The sequence below is a fragment of the Engystomops pustulosus genome, chromosome 4, assembly GCF_040894005.1.
Source record: "Engystomops pustulosus chromosome 4, aEngPut4.maternal, whole genome shotgun sequence".
Lineage (NCBI taxonomy): Eukaryota > Metazoa > Chordata > Amphibia > Anura > Leptodactylidae > Engystomops > Engystomops pustulosus.
In genome coordinates this window covers 219,285,612-219,302,759 of record NC_092414.1, presented here as the reverse complement: position 1 = coordinate 219,302,759, position 17,148 = coordinate 219,285,612, and the positions used below count along the sequence as shown (strand labels likewise).

Genomic DNA, 17,148 nt, shown 5'->3' with positions numbered 1-17,148 from the left:
AGATATTTCCTTATAGCAATACAGGAAACAGGTAAGATAAAAGTTACAAGTTTTGGGGAGAGATCCCGGTGAAAATGAAAGACTTGAAGAAAAGGAGATAAGAGAATAAGGAGATTCTTTAAATAAACTCTCTACTGGTAACAAATTTTCATCTTTTATCCCACAGATTTTCCATTTTTGGTGGCTAATAAGAAAAAAATGGACGTTTCCAACCAGAACAATTGCACCTGTAAGATTAACAAAGGAAACTGAGTGGATGCAACCAATGTCTGGGGAGAAGGAAGACTTTTTATGATCAAAAGTCTATTAACTAGGAACAATATTTTTGTAGAAGGTTTGTAGAAATATGGACTGAAATAAGTCTTCCCTTATCGAGATGATATGCAAAATGTTAATCTGGTGATGGTTAATCAGTGACTGTTAAGCAAATTTTACATAATTCATTTTATTAAATATTTGCCCCAAATGGCTAAAAATAATATCACCTCCATCTTCCTCCTGGGGTTTCCTAATCTTCAGAACCTCACATTTCCCTTCTTCTTCCTCCTGGTCCTTTTATACTGTGGGACAATATCAGGAAACCTTCTTATCATGGTCTTGTATCTAGTGAGTAAAACCCTTCAGTCCCCCATGTACTTCTTCATTACACAGCTGTCATTGTGTGACCTCCTGCTGACCACAGACATTGTCCCCGTCCTTCTTCACACTGTCCTGTATGGAGGAAGTACTATCACTCTCATCGAATGCATCACCCAGTTTTCTATATTTGCTGCCTCTGAGTCTTCGGAATGTCTTCTCCTGTCGGTGATGTCCTATGACCGGTATGTGGCCATCTGTAACCCCCTCCGATACAACTCCATCATGAGTCATACATTTTGTGTGACATCTGTCAGTCTAATTTGGTTAACAGGTTCCATGGTGATGTTGCTTTATGTCATTTCTATATGTTTTCTACATTTCTGTGGGCCACACGTCATTGGCCATTTCTACTGTGACTTAGAACCCATAATGCAGCTCTCCTGCTCCGACACAGTCATGATTCACAAACAGATTCTTATAACAGGAAGTTTGGTTCTTATGTCACCATTTATAGTCATAACAATGTCCTATGTGTACATTGCCTTCACCATCTTGAAGATCCCATCCACTACCGGGAGACATAAAGCCTTCTCCACCTGTAGCTCCCACCTCACTGTGGTCTCCTTGTTCTATGGGGCATTAATCATTGCTTATATGTTTCCAACAAAAGGCCAATCACTCATCTTAAATAAGTTCTTGTCTCTGATTTATACTGTGCTGATTCCTTTACTAAACCCGATCATATACACCCTGAGGAACAAAGACTTTAAAGAAGCTCTACTCAAACTTAAACTTGTTTTCTGATTTGGTCCCAAAAAAATTAATTTAATTGAGACAAATTTACAAACATATAATATACAAAAAGCAATACAAATTTCTTACAGAAGAATAAATATATTTGTAACTTAAATACTTGAATACATCCCAATATATAAAGCATATAATACCCTTAGCCCTCCCCCTACCACTCCCCTCCCCTCTAACCCTTACGTAAGGGGTGGGAAAAGAAGGAGCAAGACGACACAGAGGAATGAAAAGAAAAAGAAAAAAGGGTAAGACGGCCCCGATACCGCTGTAGCACAGTTTCCAGTCTTCCAGGGCTTTGTGCCGCACTTTTGTCGGATTGTGCACCTTCTTCTAGGATAAAATGTCTTGCACAAGTATTTAAGAAGTGTCTGCACCATCTTTGTGTTGCACGTAACCCTTTTGTGCCGCAGCTTTGCTGCTTCCGTGTGACACATATTAAGGGGCGTGCCATCGGTTGGTCTGACTGATTCGGACTGAGCGCGGGATATAACTTTCAAATTGTGTCGCACGCTCTATGTTAAAGAAGCTCCACAAAAAAAGATGTGAACTCTGTCGGGCCAGTGTGGAGAAGCGACACATGATTTCTGTCGCACAATCTTAGTGAATCGCCACACGCAGCGTTATACATGGAAATAGCACTCTTTGTGAACTGTGCGACTTTGTAAGTAAATGTGCCCCAATGTTTTTGTTTTTCAGCCAATCATCATCTTTACTATTGGGAATCACCAGGTACTAGCTCAGGCATAATCCTTATTTGGTTGTGGCTGATTCACATGGGTCACAAGACAGTAGTGAATTACCAAAGTGATAGATAGGGACATGGTCAGTGGTTGTGGGAATTAAAAAGGAGTCAACAACCCCCAAATTCATTCCACAGATTAAAACAACATTGAGGCTTACTTACTAAAGGTTTGCGGATCGCATTTACGCCAGGTTTTCCGACGATTACAGGGATCGCGCCGCTGTGACAGGTATTTAGCAGGAAACTGTGTTGCACACAATTGGATTTTAGCTTTCATGCAACACAAATCGGGGGACGGACAATCGGAAGATCCGACGGATTCAGACAAACCATAGGATTTAACTTAAAAATAATGTCGCAAGACATGCACTTACATACATGGGAAGAAGAAGGTGAACTCCGGTGGACCTGAGGGGGGAAGTGACACATGCAGGATATCGGGCACACAATCTTCTTGAATCGCGGCACAATGCATGATCGTCGGACAATGCACTTTCGGGAACTCCTCCGGTGAATAAATGTGCCCCATTGTGTACAGTACTTTATAAGATTTTCAGACCAAACTTTCCTGTTTCGTGGTAGTCAGTAATTCTAGAAAAAAATTAGAACGTAATATTAATGTATTGTTCTCCAAAATGTTAAAATATTAGATAGTAGGATTTGGGAAGACTATTAGTTCCTCCAGAATGCAAGTTGTACATCTGGAGCAATTGGAATTGGTTGGAAGACCTCATTGAACACACTGGGGATAGGACAAGAATTCTGGATAACCTTTTACTCATTCATTATTCTATGTATTGTATGGTGGGTTCCCAAAATGTACCCAACAAAGGGAGAAATCTCTCCACTACCAATATCAGATTAGTGACCATGTCATGACAGTGATTGATGTCGGTGATGTCACAGGCTGAAGTAACCATAGGATACCTACCCACCTACCTGAATTAAATTAATTATTGACCGTAGCAACAATAATATTTGCCAACAGAAATGGCAGCTAAGAAGTTAATGCTCCAAATGTTAAGCCAATTTTCTTTGCAAATTGATACAGTCACAAAAAGCAAGTATGTAGACTAGTATGAGCACATCATGTCCCTGATACAAAAATGGATTTGTGTAATGAAATGAGGTATATGTAGAATATGGTGTTGGCTACAAAATGAAATGTTATTGCTTTTAAAATGAGTCTTCCAGCAGTTTTGACCATGCACACTGTGGACAGCAGTAAGTATTGTCCCTGGTGGGTTGTATAATCATATTAATCATATATACCTTGGTCACAGACCCCCCCAGTATGTAGCCAGCAAGCCCCCAGTAGTATACATCCTGCCCCCAGTAGTATACAGCCTACCCCCAGTAGTATACAGCTTGCCCCCAGTAGTATACAGCTTGCCCCCAGTAGTATACAGCCAGTCCCCAGTAATATACAGCCTGCCCCCAGTAATATACAGCTTGCCCCCAGTAGTATACAGCTTGTCCCCAGTAGTGTACAGCACTGCCCCCAGTAGTATACAGCCAGTCCCCAGTAGTATACAGAACAGCCCAGCCCCCAGTAGTATACAGTACTGCCCCGAGTAGTATACAGCTCTGCCCCCAGTAGTATACAGCTCTGCTCCCAGTAGTATACAGCCCTGCCCCCAGTAGTATACAGCCTGCCCAGCATTAAAAAAAATAATAAACTTATATACTCATCCTCCGGTGGCCCCGACCTGCAGCGCTGCTCCCCCGATGTCCGCACGGATCCTCTTCTGGCTTCCGCGCCCGTCTTCTTTCTTCTCTAACTTCGTGCTGGGCGCCGCCATTGTTCTCCCCCGGGCGGCGCTTAGTATGACGCCCAGCATGAAGATTAGAGAAGACAGAAGACGGCTGCAGAAGCCAAAAGAGGACCCGCGCGGACATCGGGGGAGCAGCGCTGCACGTCGGGGCCACCGGAGGGTGAGTATATAAGTTTATTATTTTTTAAATATTTTTTATGACTTGTGTTGACTGTATGACTCGTGTATAATCCGAGGGGACGTTTTTCAGCACATTTTTTGTGCTGAAAAACTCGGCTTATACACTAGTATATACGGTACTTGAAATTGTACAATTTTGGATCACTGGCCCTCCCTTATGATAAGGGTGTGGTAAGTAGGTAAATAGTAGACCAAAAAGTATGACTTAGTGTCGTTCTATTTATTTTGTTCCTTTTTTCTCTTTTTCTTCTTTTTTTCACTCCTTCTTCTCCTTGATTTTGTCTTTCTATCGTCTCTCTAGGGCTGGGGTTGGAAGCGGGAGGGTAGTGCATTGGGTTATTTATAAATTGTGGTAAACCCTAGAATCTCCAGAAAAGGATCAAGAGTAAACCCACAAGTCCATTCCAAAAACACAGGTTCAACCCAGGGCCCGACTTTTTTAGAGGTGGGAGAGTCTCACCTGAAAGGAGGAGGCGGAGAAACACCCGACGTGGAGGCAGGCGCCACAGGAAATTCCCCATTGGTGAACAGTCCTTTGACCAGGAGTGGCAGGATCCCAAAGACACTGACCCAGAAGAAGTGAATTCTTCAACTAATAACTTGGTGGTAAATATATCTTCCATCCCTTTATCTGATGTACAAATACAGCTGTTAAGCAAGGGGCTATCCTTCTGCCCCACTGAGCGGGTGGATTGGCTAAAAGTTGAGGCTGAACTAGCCCGATTCTTTAGGTCAATCAAACTTAAAGTTTGGTTTTCTCAACAACCCGAACCTTTGCCTTCCAGTTATGTTAATGTACCGGAATTTTGTTTAAAAAATCTGGGTCTGTTTAATAGAAGTGATTTCATGCCTTTTGTCAACTCCTGTGCAATAGAAACTTTTATGGCTGCCATAAAACAAGATGTAAATTTATTACACACCAATTGGGAACAATTGAATCATCCCAGGGTTCGCGATAACCTCTCCCGCCCGTGTAGACAGGCACTTATTGAACTGATCCATGACGACAGAATAGTGGTAAAACCTGCCGACAAAGGCGGTGCCATTGTTGTCATGGATCAGGTACAATACCTTGAAGAGATCCGCAGTCAACTCACGGACACAGCGGTATACCATAGATTATCTGAAAATCCTCTTCCTTGGATCTTGAGGAGATTAAAGATTTTGGTAGACAATGCTTTTGCTCTAGACATAATTGACAAGGCCACGCATAAATTTTTGATTCCGCAGAAACCGGTTACTCCGGTTCTTTACTGTCTGCCTAAAATACATAAAAATTTGACACATCCCCCAGGCAGACCAATTGTGTCTGGGAGGAACTCAATACTGTCCTCTGCAGCTATATATATAGATAAAATCTTGTGTGGATTTGCCACATCTGCCAAATCATATATCAAGGACACATCTGATTTCCTCAATAAAATTCATGACATAGAAATCCCCCCCAATGCCATTCTAGCATCACTTGATGTTACAAGTCTCTACACGAGCATTAATCATGAGAGAGGTCTCTCTTGCATCAGAAGGGCCCTGGAAACCACTTCAATCTCCCCGGAGGGTCAAGAATTCAATTTGGGTTTACTTGAAATTATACTAACATGCAATTATTTTCTCTTCGGTGATGAGTACTACTTGCAGCTACGTGGGACGGCAATGGGGGCCAATATGGCCCCCACATATGCCAATATGTTCATGGCAGACATGGAGGAGTCGTCAATATATTCGTCACCATTCTTTGTTCATGTACTCAGATGGTGGCGGTATATTGACGACATCTTCCTGGTATGGACCGACAGTGCAGAGATGCTTAACTTATTTTGTGACACACTAAACTCTATGGATCCTGACATTAAATTTACCATAACATTTTCCCAGACGAACATTCAATTTTTGGACACTAACGTTTACATTAATGAGAACAGACTGAACACTGACTTATACATTAAAACCACTGATCGGAACAATCTTCTCCATTACGATAGTGCACACCCAAAGAAAACTCGTGACTCTTTACCCCTTAGTCAAATGATTAGGGTTCGTAGAATTGTGGATGATCCCTCACATATTGACACGAGACTCAATGAGATGTCCAACAAATTTATTTCCAGAGGGTACCCTAAACGCTTGATTTCGAACCATAGGGAGAAAGTTAAGAGTCTAGATAAACAGACTTTACTTACCCCCACAGACAAGGGACAAACCACACTGAAGAGGATACCGTTTCTGACCACTTTTGGTGCACACAGTAATGCACTCGCCTCTATTGTACGCAAACATTGGCCGATCCTCACACATTACCACCACACGATTGAGGAATTCAAAACGCCTCCACTGTTCTCTTATAACAGGTCTAAAAATTTAAGAGATAAGTTGGTAAAAAGCGATATTGGTTCTTTATTGCGTAAGCCTAATCCAGCCTTGTCATTGAAACTAGGATGTTATCCGTGCAGGAACTGCGAAAATTGCAGCCACATGATCAAGGGTGAAACATTTACAAACCCTATAACAAATAGGTCATATCGCATCAGACATCACCTTACATGCAGATCGGACCACGTTATATATGTATTGACCTGCCCTTGCCCGAAATTATACGTAGGGGAGACCACCACCGAATGTCGGTTAAGACTACACAATCATCGATCATCCATCAATACCTCCAAGCTGGACCTACCGGTCCCACGACATTTCTCCGAAACGGGTCATAAGATATCTCAATTAAAATTTTGCATCCTTGATCACATCCCTCCTCTTCGTAGAGGGGGTGATCGACAAAAGTTGTTGAAACAACGTGAGATTGAGTGGATCCACAAACTGAACTCACTACAACCATATGGTCTAAACGTTGAATTTAATGTGAATCTTTTGAACTGAGTATGCCTTGTTTTTCCTGCCTAAATATATGCATTATACTTCTATCACTGTTGGGTTGTTCCAATTTACTATATACAAAACTAATTGATATTATCCTTGTTCTTTTAGATCACGATTTGCACTGTCTATGGAGAAATAATCACCATCAATACGCCTGTATTCTTCATCTTCTGGAGTTTTTCTATAAAATAATTTTCTTCTATATCTAGCCATGTCCAAAAAATTCTTTGTTACGCCTCACACTTATATGATAGTGTCTTGGGGATACACTTAATTGGTAGTGTCTTGTGCAGTGGCAGTACAAACAGTCCGAAGAGGGTGACGAGACTCCATCTGGGTTCCAACACAATATGCTCGACATTGAAGTGTGGAGCAGTGTCGATACCATGACCTTAGCGGTCTAGGAGATACAGCTCATCCCGATGTGGCTGATATTTTGCCGAGACACACGTTTTTGACACTTACCTTACTGTACCCCTTGATGATATTGGCTTTGACCAGGTTTCCCAAAACAAAGATGGCCGCTCCGTAATCTCGCGAGATCCGCTGGGGCACATGACCTGTCATGCGCCGCAATTTGGGCACTAAGGTCCCGCTGTCCGGACCCCCACCGGCGATCGGGTCACTGTGTTCGCTTTGGCGCAGAATCGGGTAAGTGCCCCTCATGCGGACAAGTAAAGCCACCTTCCTATTAAGGGGACCTGCTGTATCATTGCCAGCGATAACCTTCTTGAGTGTTTGGCGCGGTTGCTTAGCAACCTTGGGACATGTGCTTACAACATATTTTTATTGGCGTGTTATGGTAGATTTCTCTCCTTTGAATACCACACATACTGTTTTATTCCACGATATGACACTGATGTATAACTAATGTATGTTATTCATAATATATCACTATGTTAATTGCTTTTATTATTGATGATGTCACATCCTGCGGGGGATATAAACCCGCCCTGTATCACTTTCTCATTGCTTGAAAATGGCTACATGGAGTTAGCCGAAACGTTGTGCCTTGTTACCACTGGTGTTTGAATAAACATTAACCACCACGGAGTGCTGCTCTCCCGCTGTCTTCATTTGGATGTTCTGGAGCCTTGAGTCGGGCTCTTGGAGCTTGCACCCACCTGGATTTTAATCCGTTTGCTTTGCTGTGCCGCCCTCACCTCCCTTCTGTGTTATAAATTGTGGTATATATGGGATAGTAATCTCAATGAAATAAATTTTATCGATTTGAAGTTGGATGTTTATTGTATTTTTTTATTAAGAAAATATTAATAAAGATGATTTTACAGTAAACAAAATATTGCATGTACTTAATAATTAATGGGATTTTAAATGAAATAACATCTTGGATTGCAGTGTATGAGTGTAATCAAGTAATCAGATGATCGCTTGTTCCAGTCCCATGAAAAAACTAGTGGTAAAAGTAAACAAAAAAATAAAATTTCAATAATAACATTTATTAAACAGTCTCTAATGTACCTTTTTATATGCAGCAACAAATAATATAATTGTACTGTAATGAAGGGCTGGATTCAGGGGTGACAAACAAGACAGTGGGGTTCATTTACTAAGGGTCCGTCGGACGCATTTTCGTCGGGTTTCCCGACGATTTCCGTTTTGCGCCGAATTGCCCCAGGATTTTGGTGCACATGATCGGATGTTGCTGCATCGACGCCGGCTTGCACACGACAGATTCGGACAAACCGCGGAATTTAAAAATGTGATTGTGTCGCAAGATCAAGATCATGCACCAGGAAAAAGCAGCGGCGGACCTCAGGGCAGAAGCAACGGATGCAAGAACTCGGGCGTACGATCTTCATGAATCGCGCCGGACCACAATCCTCAGCGGACTATGCGCCTCAGGATTGCGACAGGACCGGGTAAGTAAATCTGCCCCAGTGAGCCCTGATCTGAGTCCTCCAAACTGTCACCTGCCTCCTTACTGGGTCCTCCCAATCCAGAGGCCAGTAACTTGTTACCATTCCCTTCCTACGCCAAAGTGAGGATATGAAACAAGACTTACGAACAAATAGCACAAGAGAGGTCAGAGGTCCTGGTCACCGCAAAGATAGCAAATGCAGCACAAAATCGGAATACAAAGGGATAGTCAAAAAATGTAAGGCAAGATAGGATAATCAGAAATTCAGAAGAATAGCAAGTGAAAATAATATGGAGGTAGCCGGGAAATATAACCAGCAGAAAACAACAAGGCGTGAACAAGATCTTTGTAGGTGGCCAGAGAGGCTCAGCCCCAGCTGACTAGAGCAGATGCCTGTCCATAGCAACAGGTCGACTGTTGTTGTAGTGTGACGTCTTAAAGAAAGCAACATAAAGCACAGCTCATAGTATGAAAATTATAACAAAAACACCAAGAATTTTAATGCATCTTTAGCCACATTCTGCGAACAAAGGAAGAGACTGCCATGGAGGTTACATGGAGACTCTGGGAGTTTTCTCATGTGATGTAACTGTCCATATAAGAAAAATTTACGTCAAAGTGGAAATACCCTGAACATTTGATTTGTAACGGGCTACGGAATATGATGGCGCTATATAAATAATAATTATTAACATTGGTAGCAGCAAATCACTGGCTGCTGACAATGTTCACTCCTGTTTTTAGGGGAGGAGCTTAACAAGAATATGTTATAAAGCAGGTCCTATTCCTGCCAAAGTTCATTGCTTTGTCAGGTCATTGGTGTCTGAGCTTCAAACACCCATCTACAGGACCATTGTTTGTGTCCTGAGAGCACACAACATTCATATGCAGGAGGCCTGACAAACAATTCACCCCCATGACCCTCTTAAACATGGGAGAAGTTCCCATTCAAGGATTTACTAGTTACTGAACGGTGTAAGGTCAAGGGACATAGCTGGGTCAGTGAACACCCATAGTGAGTGAAGGCCATGTGCAGGTAGGTAGAGCAAAAGTGGGGTCACACTCAGAGGAGTTCTGGTAGGGGTGTCAGTCACAAGTGTACATAAAGGAGGGATTATACTTAAATGCTCACCCAGGATGGTTATTGGGGGATCACCATAAATAAAACTGCGCTTCACCATGAACTTTTTTTGGAAAATAAAAACTTTCATGAACTTTTTTGACATCGAGGTTTTTTATACTTTTTTGCTACTTTGAAGGAGCTACACATATTCCACATAGATTAGTCTTATACGGATAATTAGATTGTTAGTTGTTGGTTGTTAGTGTTCTGGGTGTACACAGGGGAGCCTTGGGGAGAAATCCCTGGATATTGAGCCTCTACCTAGAAATGTATAAAATGTCTGTTTAATGACTCCTATGATAGGGCAGCCGGACTCTGTGATGGGGATGCCTGATGTCTGTTACATAACAGCAGATAGACCTTTTTAATATAATATTATCTGGACCAATGGATGCTGAACACAACAGAGATGAGGTGAGGACCAGGGCATGGAAGGTCAGTGTGGATGGGGCAGGTATCACTGGGGATGAGGCAGGTGTAACTGTGGATAAGGAAAATGTTACTGTGTATGAGGAAGGATTTACTGTGGATGAGGCAGATGTCATTGTGTATGAGGCAGATGTCACTGTGGATGAGGCAGGTATCATTGTGGATAAGGCAGGTGTCACTGTGGATGAGACAGGTGTCATTGTGGATGAGGCAGGTATCATTGTGGATAAGGCAGGTGTCACTGTGGATGAGGCAGGTATCATTGTGGATGAGGCAGGTGTCACTGTGGATGAGACAGGTGTCATTGTGGATGAGGCAGGTATCATTGTGGATAAGGCAGGTGTCACTTTGGACGAGACAGGTGTCATTGTGGATGAGGCAGGTATCATTGTGGATAAGGCAGGTGTCACTGTGGACGAGGCAGGTGTCACTGTGGATGAGGCAGATGAGGCAAATATGATTGTGGATGAGGCAGATGTGGTTGTGGATGAAGCAGTTGTCACTGTGGATGAGGCAGGTGTCACTGTGGATGAGGGGGTGTCATTGTGGATGAGGTAAGTGTCATTGTGGATAAGGCAGGTGTTATAGTGGATTAAGCAGGTGTCATAGTGGATGAGGCAGGTGTCATTGTGGATGAGACAGGTGTCAGTGTGGATGAGGCAGATATTATTGTAGATGAGGCAGTTGTCAGTGTGGATGAATCAGCTGTCAGCGTGGATAAGGCAGGTGTCAGTGTGGATGAGGTAGGTGTCATTGTGGATGAGGCAGATATTATTGTAGATGAGGCAGTTGTCAGTGTGGATGAATCAGCTGTCAGCGTGGATAAGGCAGGTGTCAGTGTGGATGAGGTAGGTGTCAGTGTGGATGAGGCAGGTGTCATTGTGGATGAGGCAGATATCATTGTAGGTGAGGCAGTTGTCAGTGTGGAAGAATCAGCTGTCAGCGTGGATAAGGCAGGTGTCAGTGTGGATGAGGTAGGTGTCAGTGTGGATGAGGCAGGTGTCAGTGTGGATGAGGCAGATATCATTGTAGATGAGGCAGTTGTCAGTGTGGATGAATCAGCTGTCAGCGTGGATAAGGCATGTGTCAGTGTGGATGAGGCAGGTGTCATTGTGGATGAGGCAGGTGTCATTGTGGATGAGGCAGGTGTTATGGCTGTAGAATTATTAGTTGCAATGCTCACCAGCCATTGGAGGTATGAAGGAAGTGCAGGGGATCAGGGTGCTTAGCAGGATAATTTGTCCAAAAATAGGGAGGCAAATAGCGAGGGCAGTCACCATTGTAGATAAAATAGCTTTATTTAGGCCAGAAAGTTACAGAGAACATATAACAAGAGCAACACATTTATTTAGCAGGTTTAGGCTGGAGACACATCTGAAGCTTTTGTTTCGATTTTGTTGCAGGTTTTGAGCCAAACCAACAGCAGGAAAAACTGAAAGGAATGAAAGTCATTTTTGTTTGTTATTCAAAAAATATTCATGTGTGTCTCCAACTTTAACCTGTAACCTGGACAATTAAAGGGAACCTGTCATCATCTACAAAATGTACCTTATATGGTCTATTGCAAGTTCTGGTGTTGTCTTTTATATGTGGCCAATACTATCTAAGTTAAATTCTTTTTCCAGTCATGGTCATATGGTGCTCGGCACATGCAGTCAACCAACCGCCCTTCGCAATGTCAAGACCTCTCCTCCTGTCCACCAGGCCTTGACTCTTGCTCGTAGCCGTCTCCCTGTCATCCTGCATTCGCGCAGCAGTTCTTGTGCATTCCCGTATATATATGTCCCCTTTTATTTCTTTATCCTAAAAGGCAGAAAGGTGGAAAGAACCCGAGACAAAAGCTGAAGTGAGATGTTTGGATCTAGTTGTGATTTTTGTGGTTTAACCGATGTTTTTATGATTTACTATGTATATTAAAATGAATTATTTGATATTACATTTCAAGAACAGAAACAAATCATTGCCTGGATTATTAAAAAAAAAACATTATTTGAGCTGATATTATTTTTCTTTGTAGATGTCAGTGACAAATAATATCACTTCTGTTATACTCATCGGATTTCCTAATCTTCAATATTTCACATTTCCCTTCTTCTCTCTCCTGGTTCTTATCTTCTGTGGGACAATATCAGGAAACCTTCTTATCATGGTCTTGTATCTAGTGAGTAAAACCCTTCAGTCCCCCATGTACTTCTTCATTACACAGCTGTCATTGTGTGACCTCCTGCTGACCACAGACATTGTCCCCGTCCTTCTTCACACTGTCCTGTATGGGGGAAGTTCTATCACTCTCATCGAATGTATCATCCAGTTTTGTATCTTTGTCATCTCAGAGTCCTCAGAATGTCTTTTCCTATCGGTGATGTCCTATGACCGGTATGTGGCCATCTGTAACCCCCTCCGATATAACTCCATCATGACTCATAAGTTTTGTGTGACATCGGCAAATGTGATTTGGTTTGTAGGTTTCATTGTAACTCTTGGGGATATTATTTGTATCTATAAGTTTTATTTCTGTGGTCCACATGTTATTGACCATTTCTACTGTGACTTTACACCACTGGTGCTGCTCTCCTGCTCTGATACAAGGATGATTCATATATGGCTCTTTATAGCAGGATTCTATGTTATTATGGGACCTTTTCTAGTAATAGTAACATCCTATGTGTACATTGCCATCACCATCCTGAAGATCCCGTCCAATACCGGGAGACATAAAGCCTTCTCCACCTGTAGCTCCCACCTCATCGTCGTCTCCATATTTTATGGGACATTGATGATTGTTTATGTGTTTCCAACTAATGGACAATTACTTATCCTGAGTAAGGTCTTGTCGCTGATTTATACCGTCTTGACCCCTCTGCTGAACCCAATTATTTATAGCCTGAGGAACAAAGATATCAAAGCAGCTTTTGGTAAACTTAAACTTTATTTCTAATTTGCTTGGGTTACCTTATAATGGAGAAAGATAGTTTATTCTTTTCCAACTCTTTATTTATGTTTTTTTAATTATAAGAAACACAAAGAACCAAGGGCAAAAAACCCACAATACACAATGTTCGATCTCGGACCAATAAACGAAAAGTAAAAGATCAGAAATCAGAAATGTCACATCACAAATAGAATATATATATATATATTTCATGTGGCACCTGGACCTCAGGAGAGGCAGAATTTATTTAAGAATCTATGAGATGGAGTCTAAAAGAATTGCGATACTAAAGAGCTCTTCCACTAAATACATTTTCCTATAGGCAGCGTAATGTACGGCAGGATGATAGCTTCTTTCCTCATTGTGTTAAAAAGTAGAAAAAACTATATATTTCCAAAAACATTTACATAGTGTGAAAAACAGTGTGTGCTTAATATATTAGGGGAGTGACAATGTTACACGGAGCTTCATTGAACGGCCTGAGTTGACAACAAGCAACAACTGATGACATGCTCCTGCCGTATCTTGAGATGACACTTTGTAGTGTGGGCCATAATATAAGATGAATTGGTGGTTTTTAAAAAGTATTGCACTGCCAAATCATTATAATAATAATTAGAGATGCAAATCGATTCTAAATTTGTTTAGAATTTCAGGAGAACTTCGATTTCTCACGAACCCGAAGTTTACAGTGATTGTTGGGAACAAATTTCGAATTAAAAATAATAATAATAATTTTTTAACCCCCTTTAGTAGCAAAACGGCCATGTTACGTCACATGCCGTGATTCGGCTTGATTCGGTTTAAATCTAATTTTCTCGGAAAATTTGGCAAACCGAGTTGAATAGAATTTTAACTAATTCGCCAATCTCTAATAAAAATCTTTATTTATATAGCGTCATCAAATTCCATAGTACTTAATCACACATACAGTACATGTCCGGCACATGTAGTGTGGATGCAAAAAAAGCTCAGCTGCCACACTTGTGGTTCTACTATTGATGACTTAAAATGCTACAAACTTTCTCCGGTTATTACCATCATACTACCCTCATCTAGATCCCATTTACCATCCATGGGGAGTTTGGTTCTCCCAGAATTCTATTTCTCCATGCAGGTTACTAGCGATTGGTAAAAGTCAAGTCAAGCCAATTTGCCAAGATCAGTTAAGAGAGACTTAGACACAAAACAAATCATAAATTTTGATTTATGATTGCATTTATCCAGAGAATAAAGGGGATGTTTCAGTTGGAATGCACAGATGAATGAAGACAAAGCCCAAAGGAAAATGGAGCATTGTCCAGATCTTATATGTCTCTGTAAAAGTAACACATGAGGTGTAAGAGCTTGTATAATGGTCCAGCCATTCTTTATAAAGAAACAGAATAAAAATGTAACTAAAAATGCTGCTGCTTGAACCCGTCATCAGCCGCATCTTATACAAAGTCTGAGGTCAGCAGGACCACAGAGAAGCCTGGTATCTGGTGTTTGTCGGATAACAGACAGGAGGACACAAGACGGGCGAGTAAAGAGAGAGTTTCATGCAGTTAGCGAGTGGTATAATCTTGCCTAAAGAGATGGGTTGTAAGGGCATGAATGAAACTTTAGAGGTTCAGTATTAGTTTGATAGTCTGGGGAAGGGCATTCTAGAAAATTGGTGCAACTCGGGAGAAGTCCTGGAGACGTGAGTGAGAGGCTTGATTTAAGGAAGATAATAATATAAAATCACTGTCAGATCAAAGAGCACGGGTTGAGAAACTTAGATTAGAGAGGAGAGATAGGGAGGTGTAGCATCATATAGAGGGTGATCATTTTAAACTGTATCCAGTGATATCATTTTTACAATTATGTTTTTAGTAAAACCTATATGTCAAAATAGGTTCAGATAATTTAATAACATTTTTTGAGGGATCTAAAGGGATTCCATCATGATTCACCCCCTCCTCTGCCCCAAAAATTGCATCTGAAAAACTGAATGTGTGAACGCACACACTCTAAGGCTATATTCACACTGCCGTTGCCCGCCCGTACCGTACTGTAGCGGGCAACGGCAGTGCACAGGGAGAGGAGGAGGAGGTGAGCGCAGCTCACCCCCGCCCCTCTCCATAGGGATACATGGCACACGGCGCCATATTACGGGTAAAGATAGGACAGGTCTTATCTTTTTCCCGGGTACGGAGCGGTAACGATGCCGCATGTGTGCTGCACTGTACCGCTCCCGTAGGGTGCCGTGCGCCCATTGCCGTCTATGGGGGACGTATATCGGCCGTATATACGTCGGCCTTATATACATCCCCCATACAGCAGTGTGAATGTAGCCTAAGGCAGAGAATCTCAGACTTTTCTACCCGCATATGTTTATGTCCAGAAATTAAGCGAATCACATACAGGATAAGATTAACAAGTACGAATAAGTGTCCATTTGTGTAGAATAACAGAATACAATTATATAGTAAATCCTTGGAATGTAATTGCCCACAAATAAAAGCCATGAAACACCTGGATTTACACAGAGACATCAGGTGAGATCATCACATCTGGGCACAAAAAGAGAAAGAAAAGGGGGGACCTTATCAAAAGTTCTCAAAATCATGAAGAACACAGCTTGGGGTTTGCCCACGGAAGAAAATTCTTAAATTTTATTCTCCTACTGATGTTTCCACAATAAAGATAATTTGTACCCCCTTAATTTACAATGTTACTCAGTTTTACTGCTGTTATAGCTCCTATCACTCAGTGCTGGTTAGTGTAAGATAGTGTAAGAGTGTGGGCGGGGCCTCTCTAAGCAGACACTTCATGATCCCTCTAGTGCTGTGAGATGCTGTGGGCTGATGCAGCTCCCGGAGCTTGTGGTTTATTATTAATAATATAATTGATGTGTTCAGCAATTCTATGGCACATGTTTTATCAGTGCTTTGAAAAAGCGTAGATGCACAAGGTCTCTACTTTTTGATGATAATACTTGTAGAAACAGTGATGGCGCTGTAGTATTTAGTACAAAATATAACGATAATTTTTCTGATGTTCTAAAAAAAAATAAAAAAAAAAAATAATAATAACAATTATATAAGATGTTAAGGATGCTGGATGCTTTTTTGTTTTTTGCTTCTTTGGATATCTGCTAATTGGTCGGATGGTCCGGACATCCACGGATATATAAAGTGTGAACCTATCTACATGGGAGGTAAGCGAGCGCCTTACTGTCCACTTTATTGTTTGCTATTTTAGATTCCTTTAGTTGTCCCACCTTTCAATGCAGGATTAAAATCAGGATTAAATCAGATTTTCATCAGGAAGGCCCCTTACGTATGAGTGAATTTGATGTGTCCATCTCTTATCACACTCTCAGTGTGTGCTCGCTGGAATTTCTGGCCTGAGCACTGACAACTGGCGTGCATAAATTAGGTATCGGAGGAGCCTCCAGTGCATTTCAATATTTTTAAAAGCTTATTTTCTCGCTATGACGAAAGCCCTGAGGAAGAGAAAAGAGGCTTGTCATCCCCTACAGGTTATGAGGGTGCATTACGGGACAGTCTACCACTGAGAAAATGGTGGTAGATGTCCAAAAAACTACAGTCCACCGGGTCCTAAACCTTTTCCACATCAATTGAGAGCATAACCAAACAGAGCACAAATGGAGGAAAAAAATCCATATTTCTAGTATTTAAAATTATATTTTATTGATTTTTATTTTTATACTTTTTTTTATTTACATTTAAAAATAATATATTTCATATATGATTAAAAACAAGCAAGGAGAGTGACCACAAAAAGGACAAGTTTAATGGTGCGGCATGATGATATTGTCATAATCTCTAGAAATAA

At 41.5% G+C, this 17,148-nt stretch overlaps 2 protein-coding genes across 2 annotated transcripts; both read left to right on the top strand.

Moving 5' to 3' along the window:
• The first annotated feature begins 465 nt into the window (after nucleotides 1–465).
• Nucleotides 466–1,383, top strand: LOC140128627 (olfactory receptor 5V1-like). Its single transcript, XM_072150325.1, has one exon. The coding sequence runs from the start codon at nucleotides 466–468 to the stop codon at nucleotides 1,381–1,383; it is 918 nt and encodes a 305-aa protein (XP_072006426.1).
• Nucleotides 1,384–12,408: 11,025 nt separating this feature from the next.
• Nucleotides 12,409–13,329, top strand: LOC140128626 (olfactory receptor 10C1-like). Its single transcript, XM_072150324.1, has one exon. The coding sequence runs from the start codon at nucleotides 12,409–12,411 to the stop codon at nucleotides 13,327–13,329; it is 921 nt and encodes a 306-aa protein (XP_072006425.1).
• The last annotated feature ends 3,819 nt before the right edge of the window (nucleotides 13,330–17,148 follow it).

What these genes read in the sequence shown, in the direction of transcription:
- LOC140128627 (XM_072150325.1), top strand. Translation starts at nt 466, where the DNA reads ATGGCTAAAAATAATATCACCTCCATCTTCCTCCTGGGGTTTCCTAAT.
- LOC140128626 (XM_072150324.1), top strand. Translation starts at nt 12,409, where the DNA reads ATGTCAGTGACAAATAATATCACTTCTGTTATACTCATCGGATTTCCT.